The sequence below is a fragment of the Erpetoichthys calabaricus genome, chromosome 14 (assembly GCF_900747795.2).
Source record: "Erpetoichthys calabaricus chromosome 14, fErpCal1.3, whole genome shotgun sequence".
Classification (NCBI taxonomy): Eukaryota; Metazoa; Chordata; class Cladistia; order Polypteriformes; family Polypteridae; genus Erpetoichthys; species Erpetoichthys calabaricus.
Window position 1 is genome coordinate 39,738,570 of NC_041407.2, and position 17,006 is coordinate 39,755,575.

The 17,006-nt window shown below is 37.0% G+C and overlaps 1 protein-coding gene across 3 annotated transcripts in view; it reads right to left on the minus strand.

The window, feature by feature from the left end:
* The window catches only part of LOC114665083 (zinc transporter ZIP11-like), a 1,034,136-nt gene that overhangs the window by 427,750 nt on the left and 589,380 nt on the right, over positions 1-17,006 (minus strand). For all 3 annotated transcript variants that reach the window (XM_051936341.1, XM_051936342.1, XM_051936343.1), the window contains one exon: positions 7,855-8,022. In XM_051936341.1, coding sequence (XP_051792301.1) covers positions 7,855-8,022 — 168 coding nt within the window. The remainder of the gene's footprint in view (positions 1-7,854; positions 8,023-17,006) is intronic.

The following is a 17,006-nucleotide window of genomic DNA, read 5'->3' on the forward strand; positions in this document are numbered from 1 at the left end:
CATTATGGCTATGAAAATGATCAAAAAATAACTGGAGAAACCCAAGAAACGGCGAAAGGCCATTCTTATTAATGTGAAATTTGAAGTGATACAACATAGATAAACAGCTTTATTTAACAATATTTAATGAACGGAAACACATTATTATTGCTTGTTTAGATGACTATTGTTATTATTAAACCAATTCCATTAATTTTCACTTATGTTAATGTTATTTGAACAAAAATGGGGGTAATTTGTAGGCCCAGGAATTGCCTAAAAATGTTTTCCACTTTAATTAATCTACCATGTTCCTCAAGAAGAGCTTTGCAGAAATGGATTAGCTCCATGAAGCAGAGGTAGCATGTAATTCAATTCATTGTCAGAATCCTTTGGTAAAGTATCTGTTTCTAGCCCAGCTGAAACATTGAACATACAGCAATAATGCAGTACACATTGGCTAAAAAACAAAATTTTTAAAACCATAGGAAATAATTACCAATGCCAAAAACAATAATAATATGCAGCTAAATAAGAATGGCAAACAATGTATGACAGCTAGTGGTAGCAAGTAGCTAGCGTGGTAACATTAATAGTTCAAGCTTTGTTGTTACATACTGTGTCTAGCTATTGTGTTTACATGAGTCATACAGCATAAAGACTAAAAATTGTTGTGCCACAGCATCAACTACTTCAATATTACTTACAGTATATGATCGTAACGAATTAACATTTTGTTACTTAAGCATGTGGGATTAAATGTAATGGAGAAGGCATCTCATGTCATAAAATTTCTATAAGGATTTGGAGCGTAAAATCCAGTGATAAAATGTGATGTCTTAACCACCTAGACAGGGCCTGTAATCTGCCACAGTGAAGCTATCATAGCATTCTGTAAACTGGCTAGTCAGTGTCCGCTTTATAGTGTATATGTACAACTTAGCTAGGATCTCAGTAAACAGGTGGAATTTTCTCAACTTTTTCAAAAATAAAGTGGTAACTTTCTGATTATGAAGGTGACACTGAAAGACAATTATGTATAATTTTAAGAGGTTAAATCTACTTTCAATAGGACGTGACCTCTCCCAAGTCTCCAGAAGCCACTAGGTGTTTTTTTGGGTATCAATTGATGTTACAACACCACATAGTAAGTTCAGTCTCTTTCTCATTAAGTTGTTCTATCTGAGAAATATGCATACCCTCAGTTTCAAGTTTTACATAAATGCAAGACTGATAGTACCATTATGTGTTCTACTTTCCTGCACCCCTACAGTGGATGGCCAGTTACAAAGACAGTAATGCACACGTCACAAGATGGTTTCTGAACATGAAGCTGTGAAACCAAACAGAACACTAGAAAGGGACTCTCTGTAGTAAAGTAAATGCTCTGTCTTGCCACAACCCAGCTTCTGTCACTAATCCTTCCAGTCCCCAGAGTGTATATAAATGATGGAAAATTGCAGTATAGCTTGAGTATTGACTGAGAATTAATGGAGGTTGGGCACTCAAGCAGTATCTTTTACAAATCACCTCTTTTGTTGCAAAAGTAATAAACAGGCCATTTTGATCTGGAATCACAAACCTCCATTGTGTGCTTTCTTACAGAACCTTCTTCAAATGTGAATTTCCAAAAAGCTCTGAAGATAAAAGGTTAAAAATAGAATGGTTTATTGGATAATAGTTCATACTGGGAGTACTGATTACAAACATTTCTGTTTCACTGACCAAATTGAAACATCAAAGTGTTTCTTTTCCACTTGGATATTACTAAATTGAATCACAACAGGCTTCTATGCTTTTATTTTTTCATCGTTTAATCGATTTTTTTCAGATGTTAATAAAATAAGTAATCTTCAAAAAGATGTAAAAAGAAAAGCTAATTCAATGAAAAGAGCATGGAAGGAAAACACAGAATCACACAAATAAGAAAGCTCTGCTGCTGAAAATAATTAAGCATCACATGCTATAAAGTAGAACATAAAATAAAAAACAATATCCAAGATTAAATGTTAATTGCTTTTCTAAATATAGAAAAGGTTTGATTTGTTTTTTCCAAAATGCAGTTCTGTATGAAAGTGAGTGTACAAGTTTTCTGTCTTTGCTTTTATAAATAGAAAAATGCTCTTATTCCTGACAGCTTTCAGTTTTTATTAATGCATTCACAGAACTCACAGATATCACTTATTTAAGCAACTGTTTTTTAAAATATATTTATTTTCTTTGGTTTCTAAAAATATTTTTTCTTCTAAATGGAATAAAGACCCAATTCCATTAAGGAATGGTAAGATGAAATTCAACCTAAATAAGCATACAAGTCAATTGGAAATTATATACAATCCTATCCATTTAACTTAACCTGAATCACTCAAATAGCATGCCTTTTAACACTGGAAGTGCTGAAAAAAACACTGTATGACTTCTGCCTACAGTATTTCATGAGTGAGTTACATGGTTCGCTACCTAAAATGACCAAAAAGTGGTACTCATTATATATCATTTACAATACAATACAATACAATTTATTTTTGTATAGCCCAAAATCACACAAGAAGTGCCACAATGGGCTTTAACAGGCCCTGCCTATTGACAGCCCCCCAGCGTTGACTCTCTAAGAAGACAAGGAAAAACTCCCAAAAAAACCTTGTAGGGAAAAATGGAAGAAACCTTGGGAAAGGCAGTTCAAAGAGAGACCCCTTTCCAGGTAGGTTGGGCGTGCAGTGGGTGTCAAAAGAAGGGGGTCAATACAATACAATACAATACAATACAATACACAGAATAGAACAAATCCTCAATACAGTAAAAAAATAAAAATTTTAGAAGTACGGAGCAGAATTTAACAGTAGATGATATCACATAATAAGATTTGGATATATTTAGAGTCCTGGAGACCTCATCCATCAAGCGGCCTCCTCCATTTGGCATTCCACGGCTGAAACAGTGCTGGGCCAGCCAATCCGATGAAAGGACCCCTCTTTCCCACAATTCCTGCGATCAGGGATGACTTTACCTTATGCAGGCAAAACAACTTGACAGGTGGGCCGTGGCACCAAGTGCCACATTTGTTATGATTTCTTCATTTAATCTCTTAACTGTACATGTTCAAATCCATTTAATAAGTAATTTACAACTACTAGGGAACTTGCTATGTTTGTTTTGGAAAAAGTTTTAACATGTATATTCTGACTATATTGAGTTTACATATTTAAGGTTTCAATGTTTTACACTTTCCCTGAATACATGTCATTCTTATCACAATGAAATAACACTTACTTTTTAGAAAACTCTTAAAAAGCAATATAATATGAAATGGCCAATTTAAAGACGTTAATATCTATAAAGATGTGAATATTGTATATACAGTATTGATGCTAAATTTATTACTATAATCTACCTTCAGTTGCTACTTTAGTTTAGTGTAAGTGGCTAAAATGATTTTCTTATGTTCTGTTAGTTAAGAGTTGCTTCTAGCATGAGATAACGCTGTATTTTTTTTAATACTTACGTACCATTTTTAACAAAATAGTAAGGAAATAAGCAATTTCAAAAAAAAAAAAACAGTAAATTGCATGAGCATTATATTGATTTTTAGCATTAATGTGAAATTGTATTTACTACAATTAAAATTAACTATAAAAAAGTCAATAAAATTTGAAGACTAATGAATCTGTATAATGTTTTGATATTAAGTAGCAAAATTCATTTACCAATACAAGATAATAATTTCAAACTGGCTGCATTTTGATATTTTCTTTTGTGCTAGTGATTTGTCACTGTTTTCAAAAACCTTACATGTATGGTAGTCCTAAATTCAAAGCTCCATACACCTGTGTAGGAAGCCTGCAGTTTTTTTAGCCCAATTATCCTACGTCTGGAACCATTTAAACACAGGAATGCAAGGGGCCAATGCTTATCATGGTAGAACAGAGCAATAGACAAACTCTATTCTATTGCTGGGTACATCAACCCCAGCATGCTGGCATTCTCATTTAGACACACAGTGCAACTTTTGTAGAAGCCACAATAAAAGTCACAAGTGGAAAGAAATTAAGCATTTATAATAACACTGTGTAAAAGGGTGGAAGTTAAAACCCATTTAAGACAAGTGGAGAACATGCCAAATTCAAACAGATAATGACTGTGATTGGGATTCGAATGCTTCAGCACTAACCTGTGTGCTTTTCAGCTTCAATAATTTTTGCTGTGTAACAGATTTACAAAATATGAACAACAGAGAATAAAAGACAGTGCTTAACCAGGCTTTGAAGCACCTAGGTGCAATGCACTATATTATTTTATTAGACCTTACCACTATAAGGACAATACCGTTCTTAAAAAATATAACCTTCAATCAAAACAACATCTTGCAATATAGCACTTACATTTTGAGTATTCCAGTTCTGATCATACCCAGCAGACTGTTTCCAAGATGTCAGACCTAAGCATGCAGCATAACATTTGCCTATGGATACAGGACATTTTACAAACTGGACACAGTCAGTCAGGATGGGCCTCCACCACTCAACCACTTTGTCACTCAGCATAGGAGCATAACAAGGCTGTGTGCTGAGCCCTTTCTTTTATTCTCTGTATACATATGACTGCATACCAGCCCACAACATCAATGCCATCATTAAATTTATAAACAATAGTGGGGCTGATCACTGATGGAGACAGGTCTACCTACAAGAAGAAGGTATGAAGACCGAGAGACTGGCGCATTGGCACATAGAGAATAACTTGACATTTAATACCAAAAACTAAAGAACTGACAATTGATTTCAGGACGAAGCTAGATGACTATCATCCACTATATCTGGATAATAAGGATAACAAACACAAACTCATGGGGTTAAAAAAGCACAACACGAAGGTTGATCTGTCACAAAAGCTTCTGCTGTCTTTCTATTTTTGTTCCATTGAGAGTGTCCTGACTCTTGTTATACTCGGTTGGTATGGCAACAGCTCAGCAGCTGATAAAAAAGGCTCTGCAGAGAATCATAAAAACACCTTTGCCTATCTTGGAATACATCTACACCTGTCAATGTCTGTGGAAGACACCCAGCATCATAAAGGACTTGTACCACCCAGCACACAAACTGTATGAACTTCTAATCTTAGGGAGGAGATACAGGTCTATTAGACCACGGCCTATAAAACTGATGAACAGTTTTTAAACCAAAGGGATTATTACACTAAATTCTACACTGAAAACACACACTTAATAGATATAATAGTGCAATGTCATTTTCATCATTATTATTTATTTCTTATCTTAACTTGTGCATTTTTTAAAACATTTCTTTCAATTGTGTAATGTGTAAGCTTGTATATGAGAGAATATTAGATATTAGATGTGTGGTTTTTAAAAGTATAGTTTTGAGCATCATTCAGGTAGTGAACTGGAATCTCACTGTATGTGTTACATAGTGACAATAAAGGGATCTTATAATGTCTTATATTTTAGCTGCGTTGATACATGATTTTATGTTAATACTTCTATCAAGTAGCATTAAATCAGTGTATTCTTTTCCAGTAAGAGCAAGTGGTGTTCTTACCACTTTAAAATTTTTGGAATTTGATTGTGTAGGTTTTTATAGAATATTTACCTACAGTATTTCTACCATTTACAGTTATGCATTTTATGGTCTTATCTTGTAATGTGTCCTTGAATGAGTTCAAAAGCACAATTAAATACAATGTATTATTTGAATTGCTTTTATTTTCTACAAAAAATTATTTTCTTTTGGTGGATGTAAGTCTCAGAAATACATGTTGTGTTCACACTACAGAATGACAAAAGTTTTGAACCAATAAAAGCCTAAACAGTGTTCAACCTATATTCTATAATTGAAGAAAAAAATGAGTTAACTGGTGTTTTTAATTTAAGTCTTTACTAGCAACATGCCATTTCAACCTGTCACTGCTCCACATGAGAAAATATGTAAAGCTTAGGAGACTTTTTTAATGCAATCAAATTACTGAAAATTTCTAAAATGGTACAATCTTGTGCAGTTAGCTAGAGTTAGTGTACAGGAAAATAACATTGTTTGTTCATTCTGAATGGCTAAATTGCACCAGCATACAGATTCAAATATATCTTTATTCAGTAAGTAGCTGAAGTACCCGGTGTTGCTTCCATTGAATCATTGCCTTCAGTGTAAGTTGGGGCCAAACCTAAACCAATGCCATTTTGGTGAGGCAATGTTGTTTTGCACCCTCCATAACAACCCTCCCTCCCCTCACAGTTCCACTCCACAATGCCATTACATGATGGAAAGGCCTTAAAGCCTAGATTTTCAGTTGTAGCAATAGTAATATGGATGCAAAATTTCATGAACTTTGGAGTGATGTACATTTTTGTCCCACCAACCCCCCACTGGTATTACAACTAACCTTCCCGATAAATTTTTTGAAATGCCTTGTGGCTTGTGTTTTATGTTGGTTAAGCTTTATTATACATGAAAAATTTCATCAAGAGCAATTCTGCTGTTTTGGAATAATGAACAGCTTTTGCGTGGCCCCCTTATTACAAGTGTTCTCCCGGACAACACATTTGAAATGCCATATACAGTAGCTGAAATTTTAAGTAGGACCAAAAGCAACCTGCATGCTAAATGTTGTGAAATTGCTTCAGTTATTTTTGTGTGATTGGCAAACAAAGAAACAGACAAAATGCCATCTGAGGGTTGAAATGAGATTATTAGTGTGCAAAATGGATACATAATATCAAACAAAGCCAAAAAAAATTCAAAAGACAGACAGCGGGTATTATAATTTTACTTACATAAACTAATGTTCATAATTAGTAGAAAGGGTATACAGTGATCCCTCGCTATATCGCGCTTCGCGGCTTCACTCTATCGCGGATTTTATATGTAAGCATATTTAAATATGTATCGCGGATTTTTTGCTGGTTCGCGGATTTCTGAGGACAATGGGTCTTTTAATTTCTGGTACATGCTTCCTCAGTTGGTTTGCCCAGTTGATTTCATACAAGGGACGCTATTGGCAGATGGCTGAGAAGCTACCCAACTTACTTTTCTCTCTCTCTCTCTTGCGCTGACTTTCTCTGATCCTGACGTAGGGGGATTGAGCAGGGGGGCTGTTCGCACACCTAGACGATACGGACACTCGTCTAAAAATGCTGAAAGATTATCTTCACGTTGCTACCTTCTGTGCAGCTGCTTCGTGAAACGACATGCTGCACGGTGCTTCGCATATTTAAAAGCTCGAAGGGCACGTATTGATTTTTGACTGTTTGTTTCTCTCTCTCTCTCTCTCTCTGCTCCTGACGGAGGGGGTGTGAGCTGCCGCCTTCAACAGCTTTGTACCGGCGGTGCTTCGCATACTTAAAAGCCAAACAGCCCTATTGATCTGTTTGCTTTTCTCTCTCTTTCTGACAGTCTGTGCTCCTGACACGCACTCCTTTGAAGAGGAAGATATGTTTGCATTCTTTTAATTGTGAGACAGAACTGTCATCTCTGTCTTGTCATGGAGCACAGTTTAAACTTTTGAAAAAGAGACAAATGTTTGTTTGCAGTGTTTGAATAACGTTCCTGTCTCTCTACAACCTCCTGTGTTTCTGCGCAAATCTGTGACCCAAGCATGACAATATAAAAATAACCATATAAACATATGGTTTCTACTTCGCGGATTTTCTTATTTCGCGGGTGGCTCTGGAACGCAACCCCCACGATGGAGGAGGGATTACTGTAATGTATTTTATGATGCAATTTTATTTCTTTTAGGATTGTATGTACCATTACATATGCTCATGTACTTCTTTAAAATTAACAATGAATCATGAGATAAAACTCACAAAACTATTTGTTTTCATTATGGGCTAATGCAAAAAAGTTTTAAGAGGACTCCTACCTGGAATATTGTGAATGGTAATAGCAAGAATAAGCAGCATGATCCGTCTCCAACTGCTGGCTGTTCTATCATGTTGGTTGCTGAATGCTTCGGGTTCAGTGTCATCCTCTGCTAGGCTGCCACGATTACCTCGTCTTCTGTAGTGAACCTCCCCATTCTCTATTTTATCTAAAAGAAGTACACGTGATATTAAAGTCAATAAAATACAGTTGAAAGCATCTTTAAAAAGACAATACAGTGTATTGATGAAGTCTTCACAGGAACAAAAAAAAAGACTTATCACAAAGTAAAATGCCATGCACAATATAACTCCATACGAATTACTTGTAGGAAACTGCAACCTTCTGATTTAACAATGGAATAAAAAAAATTCAATCATTGAATGCTTTCCAAAAGACTGAAAAATGTCTTAATAAAACAGTTCATAAGGAAGCCCGAAAGCACTCTTAAACATACCAATGGCCATTCTCTATTTTTTTTTGAATAGGGGATTATTGCTTTCCGTTATTTACAAGGCACCAAAAATCTTCAGTGATCAAATTAATTTGTCAAAGATCTTGCAGTTAAGGCCAAACTGAATGTGAAGTGGTATTACAGAGCTGTTTAAAAGGTTTAACACACAAGAGATTTATAATCTCGGATAGCCTATTTTTTTCAAGTCTGAAGAGTTTCAATTTGTCCAGATACCAAGTGACGGAATTAGTAATCCTCAGTTTACAGCAAGGAAAGTCTCTTCCTGTTATCAGTTTCCAGTTTATTCCCATTAAAAAGGAAGGTATCTGTGGTGTGCAGCTATGAAACAAAGCCACCCAGCCTTTGGAACTGCTTCTGTACCAAGTCACTTGGGAACAGCTGAAGTGCCCGGAAAAAAGCACTTCAACAGAAAATGAAAGGTCTCCACATTCTTATTGTGCCTGAGACAATTATGATAATGGTGTGGTCCTTGTATGGGAGGTGTTTTCTGCAAAAATGAAAACAAAAATTTAAATTATAAAATTAAAATTTGCAATTTCATTTTCAATGTCTGCTCAAAAAAATGCAGCAAACATTAAAATAATGAAAAAGACTCATTTGCAATTTCATTTTCAAAGTCTGTGTGCAAAAATGCTGCAAAAATGAAAATGAAATAACCCCATTTGCAAATTCATTTTCAGCCTGAAATGCAATGAAGCTGCAAAAATGAAAAGTAAAACGAATTTCCACATTGCATTTTCATGTTTTCAAAATGCAAATTGCGCTGGTCAATGGGCAGGGCTTTGTATCTCGATTTCCCACAATTCTTTATCCTTCGTAGCTGTACAGCCACTTTGATCAATAGAATACTTCTCACTTTGACTGTGTTTAATTCACATGATTTTGATCTTTTCATCCCATATTGCCTGCAGGCTTCACAGCAAAAACGTCTCACAAAGTCCGAAGACATTGCATAATTGTAGTACTGAAGTAATTATTGTGCAATTTAATTACAATATTTAACATGACAGAAATTAGCCTTTGTTACATTATAGTTAACATTTATTTGCACTGAAGTTGAAACGGAATGCTTTGTATTATTGTAGTATTATATTGTACCGTGGGTGCCGAGCACCGTAATAGCTCTTGATATTGGGAGAGCCTCGAGGCTCAGATCTGTAACCTGAAGTGCCATCTGCAGCAGCAGTGGAGACAGCTGACAGACTGACACCTGGGCAGCTCCACCACTATTTCTATATCTGATAATGTCCATTTTTCCATGTGCATGGACAACAGCAGATCCTCAGGCTAATGATACTGGACAAAAGTGTGGCAGTTCGAGTTGCCACTGACCCCAAGTAAGCCGTGAGAAGCAGTGCCAGTGGTAAACATGCGCAAGCAAACGACAAGGCAGGTCATAGAGGCATTGTGAACTGCAATGAAAGGACAGCCTCAAAGCTGAGATCCAGACCTAGAACATGGTTTGCAGTGCCAGCTTTGTAAACAAAAACAGTAAACAGACTGGTACATCTGCATCTGTACAGCAGGCGGTTTGCCTACTTGCCTACAGCTGTCCTGCGTTGAAAACAGCTGCAGAACCGAACAACAGCACAACACTTAACATCGCAGTTGTGCCACCTGCCAGTGCAGCACACAACATCCCTGCTGCACTGTCTGACAAAACAACACAGCCAAACCCAGCTGATGTGCCCAACACCAGCTGCATGACCAAAATGGGAGGTAAGACCGACCATCTGTTTCGAAGAGTTTGTGCACCGTTGAAAGGAGTTGGAAGTGGCTGCTAGGGACAGTGACTTTGAAGGAAGGGCTATGCAATGGCTCAGGACAAGTTGTATCAACTTGGGATGAGTCGCCAAAAGATTGAGCTGGCATTGTATCATCAATAGCAAGAGCGCCTATAAAAACTGCAACTATGGCACAGTCTATGGCTTTTCAATCTAGTACAGCAAAAGCCAAGTACATCTTTTAAGGATAGCAAGCCATCTGAAAGAGTCATGTAAAGAGGAGGGAATCCAGCCATTGCAGTACTCTGTGCTGATGCTACACTATAATACTACAAAAACACAAAGCATCCCATTTCTTCTTCAGTGTAAATAAATGTAAATTATGACATAACACAGTAAAGGCTAATTTCTGTCGTGTTAAATATTGTAATTAAATTGCACACTAATTACTTCAGATTTGAGGTATGTGTGGTTTTAAAGTTAACATATGGTTCGAGATGAAGAAACCTATTTCTCAGGGAGTGGGTGCTCCTTTCTAAAAGCCACCTCACAGTAAAGTAAACACACTGGACGAACATTTCATTTCGGCTTCATAAATAACACTTGTATGGTACATGGACAAAGCTGAAGCAAAGCACTTACAAAGCTATGTATATTTATGAAAAGTAATGAATAGAGTTCAAGTCTGGGAAACTGAAAGGAAAAATGCATACGAAATGGAGGCAACATTTAAAACCTTCGTTTTTTAAATTTCTTTTTTGTTAGTGGCAAATACATGTACTATACAGAGTTGTGACAGACAACCTGCGGTGGGTTGGCACCCTGCCCAGGATTGGTTCCTGCCTTCTGCCCTGTGTTGGCTGGGATTGGCTCCAGCAGACCCCCGTGAACCTGTGTTCAGATTCAGCGGGTTGGAAAATGGATGGATGGATGGGTGACAGACAACAAAAGAACAGCCTAAGAATTCATGGTTTGTGTGACCAAAGCAATCTGCTGGTGGGGAGTTACATTTGTCACCAATGACATAACATTTGCCTTTTAGTAAGAGGAAGTATGTGAAACGTTATTGAAGAGTCAAAGAAAAAACAAGAACGTGACAGTTACCTTTGACCTGGACCATGCATGGATGAAGGCATATGGTAAAAGCTTAATCACTGTAGCATTTTACTTATCAAGTCTACAAGATGCAGAATATAAAATATGATTCATAATAAGCCATTCTTTAAATGAGCCAATTTCACTGACACAAAGATTCAGGAATACTTTTATTTTTATTTTAGATTAAAATAAATAAACAGCTTTTTATATTTCATTGTCAAAGGAATACCAAGTTATCTCAGATGCCAGAAGGAGCACATGCATGGCTGCACTTTCTTTGTGATGACAAAGATGTTTGTGTTATCTTAAAATAGAATCTTGTGTTTTGATGTTGGATGGTAGCACGTGTGTTCTTCTCATTTTGTTTTCAACACCTTATCTTCTTGAATTATATTTAATGAGACAAAATGCAGTGCATGGAAGCTGTTAACACACAGGGTCCCACTCAAAAGCAACTGTCAACAGTTTACAGTTTACTGTTTTCAGGTGTCACAGTGCCAAATATGAGTGTCACGCTGGCTAGTGCTGGCACTTCATAAAGCCAGAATCTGTGGTTCAAATCCCATGAGTCTGCATGGGTCTTTGTCCCAGTACCGTGCTGTCCTGGCTGTGTGCAATGTCAATGCGTATGCCTCTAATTGTTAAGACAAGCAAAAATTACTCCATACGAGACCTCTTGACCAAGCTTCATCCTCTTTTGACTCAAAATAGTCGACTTCATGTTGGCGAAGGGTAGTTGGTTGTGTTGCAAATGATTCTTTTGCTTCCCTACTTTAGCACTGTATCTTCTACATGTTGTGCACTTAAAAATAATATTCCTGATAATTGCATTTGCTTGAGTTATCCAATATTTCTGACATAACTGTGCAAGCATATAATTGCGCCCGCAATGTCACAAGTACTTGTGGATGTGCTGCAATAAACATTTCTGAAAAATCACTTTCTCAGTCCAGTTTTACACTTTTGTGTGCTTCTCCTGAAACTGGCTTGATTTTTGTCCTCTAAAGGCCCAGTGCCTTGTCCAGGATTGTTCCAACCTAAATTAAAAGGTTTCTAAATAAGTACTGCTTAATTGTGGCCCTGAACTGGTCACCAACTTAAAAAATTATGGGTGGCTGGGGGACTGAAGCATATCCTGACAGTACAAGGCATTAGGCAGGAGCAAGTTGCATAAGAGATATCAGTCCATCACAGAGAATAATAAACACAAGTTTTGAGATCAAAGTAATATGTCCTCACAGGTGGCGCAGTGGTAGTGCTGCTGCTTTGCAGTAAGGAGACTGTGGAAGATTGTGGGTTCGCTTCCCGGTTCCTCCCTGTGTGGATAGCGCTTTGAGTACTGAGAAAAGCGCTATATAAATGTAATGAATTATTATTATTATTATTATTATTATTATTTTGTTTTATAAACAGATAAGAATATTTTGCTAAAACTGGTTTGATTGATATTAATATGCTATAGAGGTGCTCTATATAATATATACTTTGGAGATACTTAAAATGTGCACTTTTTATCGAATGAGAAAAAGACTAGGAGGTGAATTAAGTAAGGAGGAGGAAGATGATTCATGGTCTAGGAACAATTTGTAACCCGGGATTCAAACTAAGTACTAATATCTTAACCCAAAACAAATGACATGAACCTCGCATCTAAAAGCTGGAAACAGAAGTCAAAATCAAAATTATCAAACCAAAATCTCTAAGCCAAACATTTTTTGAAGATCACTTTGGAATAGCTTCAGAATAAACAAAAACATGGGTACAGGGCTCAGCACACCATCATGAATTAACTAAAATGGTGAAGAGGCTTAAAGACAGACAGAGGGTTTTTAATAATCAACAGAAGTTAGGACACTTGTGCAAATTGCTTACTTCCACTTACAAGGCTTAATTGACTTTAATTGCTGCAGAACATCTATAGGTTGTAACCGATCAGTTGTTCCCTGAAGAAGGCCCATTTGTAACATTCTGAAATTTCTTTTTTTTCCGTTTTTGCTAACCTAAACTTTAAATTTAAGCCTCTGGCAGTTTACTGTTTACCTTTTCACCATTTTAGATAACTCATTGTCTTTCAACTGATTAAATCTGAAGTAAAACTGGAAAAACCGAGGTGTTCTAAAACTTTTGACCGATAGTGTATCCACCTTTGCAGTTACAGTTATGATGCCATTAGTTATTATTTGAGTGGTATTATTTTTTGTAATTATAAACAGTTTCTTTTTTGCTTTTCTGCTTCTGTTTTTGAAAATATGCAAACAATATTTTCATGCATTTTGGAAAGCATAGTTTTTAAAATGTCAATATGTTAAAATGAGTTTGTGATATCAATGTATAAGATTTGCATTAGTATAACTCTTAACACTTTTAGGAAAAGTTTGATTTATCTACTCTCTCTCTCTATATATATATATAAAATCCTAAGCCTAAAAGTGCAACGATTTTGTGCAATGATTTTATGTGACGTTTTTATGTCACGTTTTTTGTCATGCTGTAAATCGGGCTTATTTTAAAACCTACATATATATGTTTGGTATCATTCTTTTCAGAATTTATCAAACTTTAATGTGATGTTGTTAGATTTTCAGATTCTTATTCCATTTTTGAATTATAAACTATAAAATATCAAGGACTCGCGTTTCGCGAGATGGGACTTTGTGCCAAAAGATTTAACCACTCCCAGGGCCGGAAATAAAACACAAAGAGTAGGACAGCTGCTGTACAGGCTTTTAAATGTTCAAAGTGCCATGGTAGATGCAGATCATGAGGCCCGGCAGCAGCAGCATGCCACCAGCTGATCGAGCAAAGAGGAGGTAAAAAAAAAAAAAACTATTTGTTTCCCATTGTATCAACATTTAATAGGGGGTTTCGGAGGAGTGACCTCATCTTCTTGGGGTGTGTTCAGCACCCCTCTTCACAGCGTGAGCGGCAGAGACGTGAAGTGGCTGGCACGTAGCGCAGGCCAGGGGAGTTGGCGAGCAAAGCGAGCAGGGGGCGAACCCCCTAGTAATCTAAGCTATTTGGTAGACTGGTGAAAATGGCAAAATATTGTCAGATACTACTTCACAGTATCTTAGCTCAGAACTAAAATTAGCTGTTATACAGAATTTGCAAGAAAATGCAGGTGATCCATAATAGCTCAGCTCTGGGGAGTCTTACCATAAGTACAGTAATCCCTTGCTATATCGCGCTTCGCCTTTCGCGGCTTCACTCCATCGCAGATTTTATATGTAAGCATATTTAAATATATATCGTGGATTTTTCGCTGCTTCGCGGGTTTCTGCGGACAATGGGTTTTTTAATTTCTGGTACATGCTTCCTCAGTTGGTTTGCCCAGTTGATTTCATACAAGGGACGCTATTGGCAGATGGCTGAGAAGCTACCCAACTTACTTTTCTCTCTCTCTCTCTTACGCTTTCTCTGATCCTGACGTAGGGGGATTGAGCAGGGGGGCTGTTCGCACACCTAGACGATACGGATGCTCGTCTAAAAATGCTGAAAGATTATCTTCACGTTGCTATCTTTTGTGCAGCTGCTTCCTGAAACGACATGCTGCACAGTGCTTCGCATACTTAAAAGCTCGAAGGGCACGTATTGATTTTTGCTTGAAAAACAAACTCAGTCTCTCTCTCTCTTTCTGTGCTCTTGAAGGAGGGGGTGTGAGCTGCCGCCTTCAACAGCTTTGTGCCGCGGTGCTTCGCATACTTAAAAGCTAAACAGCCCTATTGATTTTCCTCTGCCTTTATGACAGTCTCTGCTCCTGACTCCTTTGAAGAGGAAGATATGTTTGCATTCTTTTAATTGTGAGACAGAACTGTCATCTCTGTCTTGTCATGGAGCACAGTTTAAACTTTTGAAAAAGAGACAAATGTTTGTTTGCAGTGTTTGAATAACGTTCCTGTCTCTCTACAACCTCCTGTGTTTCTGCGCAAATCTGTGACCCAAGCATGACAATATAAAAATAACCATATAAACATATGGTTTCTACTTCGCGGATTTTCTTATTTCGCGGGTGGCTCTGGAATGCAACCCCCGCGATGGAGGAGGGATTACTGTAATGAGTATATTGAAATTGCCAAGAAATCAATGAAAATATGGATATGTGCAGCACTGAAATTAATACATCATCTATCATTATACCTAAATAAGAAACAATGTCACTTGCCTCAGGCATGTGTTCATAGCTCACAGAGACAAAAACACCAAAAAGAAAACTTCATTTTGACAACATATATACTGTTCAACTCTTTTTGTAGAGGGCAAAACCCCACTGCTGACATTCACAAACAACTTCAATGTGCATACGGAGATGGCTGCATCATTATGACTATGTCAACTGTTGAAAAGCCCATTTTAAAGAAAAGAACATAGTCATTTGCAATGAGTCCCATAGTAGTTGCTTGGGATCTGAATCTACTGAGAGCAACAAAGAAGAAAAAAAAAAATCAGCGAGCTCGGAGAAGATCATTAACACATGTGAAACCACAGTGGAATATAGCATAACTAGAAGGGAGTCCTACAAAATACACCAATGAGGATTCTATGAAATGAGGATTTTGTGCAAAGCTCAACAAAGATACTCAGATAGACAGACAGACAGATAGAGAGAACAAACTTTACTTGACTTCAGGGGGGAAATTCGGCTTTTTATAGAAGCTATTTAAATAAATACATAAATAGATCAATACACACAAACTACCAATCATAAAATAATTAAACTCATTACTTTTGCTTGAGTTTTTTTTTTTCAAAACTTCATTTTGAAAGGACTCATTTAGTGGTAATGACAAAAAAATTATTCAGTCATGTAGACCACAGGATGTCCTGTTAGTTCCATGTGTATTTGATTCCTGTAAATGGGTTGCTACTGTAGTGTGCAGCAAATGTAATTAGTGATGCTTTGATCAGGTTATTTTAAAGACAAAATCAATCACTAATTTTATTTTACTTGATCATCTGTTTCAGATTTTTTTTCCTTCATCCCTTTAACACTAGAATTACCAGAGCCTATGAAAAAACTTGTAAATCCGTCCCACCTTAAATCGCGTCTTAAATCCATTTGCACCTCTCCGCCAGAGTCTTTTGTCATCTAAATGTGCTGATAAACACAAGCTACTAGCAGCCAGCTATTCCATCCCCCCACCGACTTAGAACGAACTTCTCCTAGCTCATGCCTTGCCTTGATTTGATTACAGTATCTGGGATTGAAGTGGAGTTTTAGAGTGGAAATAATATAGCGTTATTTGGAATACACGCATTTCATGTGTGTTCCGTTTCTATAGTAGTCTGTGCAAACACATTTTTAAAACAGAAACGTTTTTCATATTCTAATAGTAAATGACAAAATGTAGGCATAAACTATATAACGTATGAAGCCTGAAGTCCATATATCAAAGAAACACTTTCACAAAAGGTACAAATAAGAGAACACGTGCGCTTTTATTCAAAAATATAACTGCACAAAAAAAAAGCCGCGTTAGCATGCCACATTGACACTCTTACTACAACCACCGCGGTGGCGTAATGGTATCAGCTCCTGACTGGGAATCAGAGGGTGGCGAGTTTGATCCCGCACGGCTCCACTTCGAGAAGTGAACTGCTCTTATTCTTACAATTTTAGAATAACAACATAAATTTGATTTCAGTCTGTAACAGCCAGTGTAACTTATGATACTGGTAAAGGTTAGCTTTTTTTTTTTTTTTTAATTCACTTTTCATTCTCGCAGTCGCATTCAGAATCAATCCATGCAACACCATCTGACATAAAGATGCGCTATAGGTCTGCAGTGTACCACGATGCATACTACCGCCCCCCCCCCCCACGGGTTCTGACACACAAACGCTGGCGAAGCTGCCTTC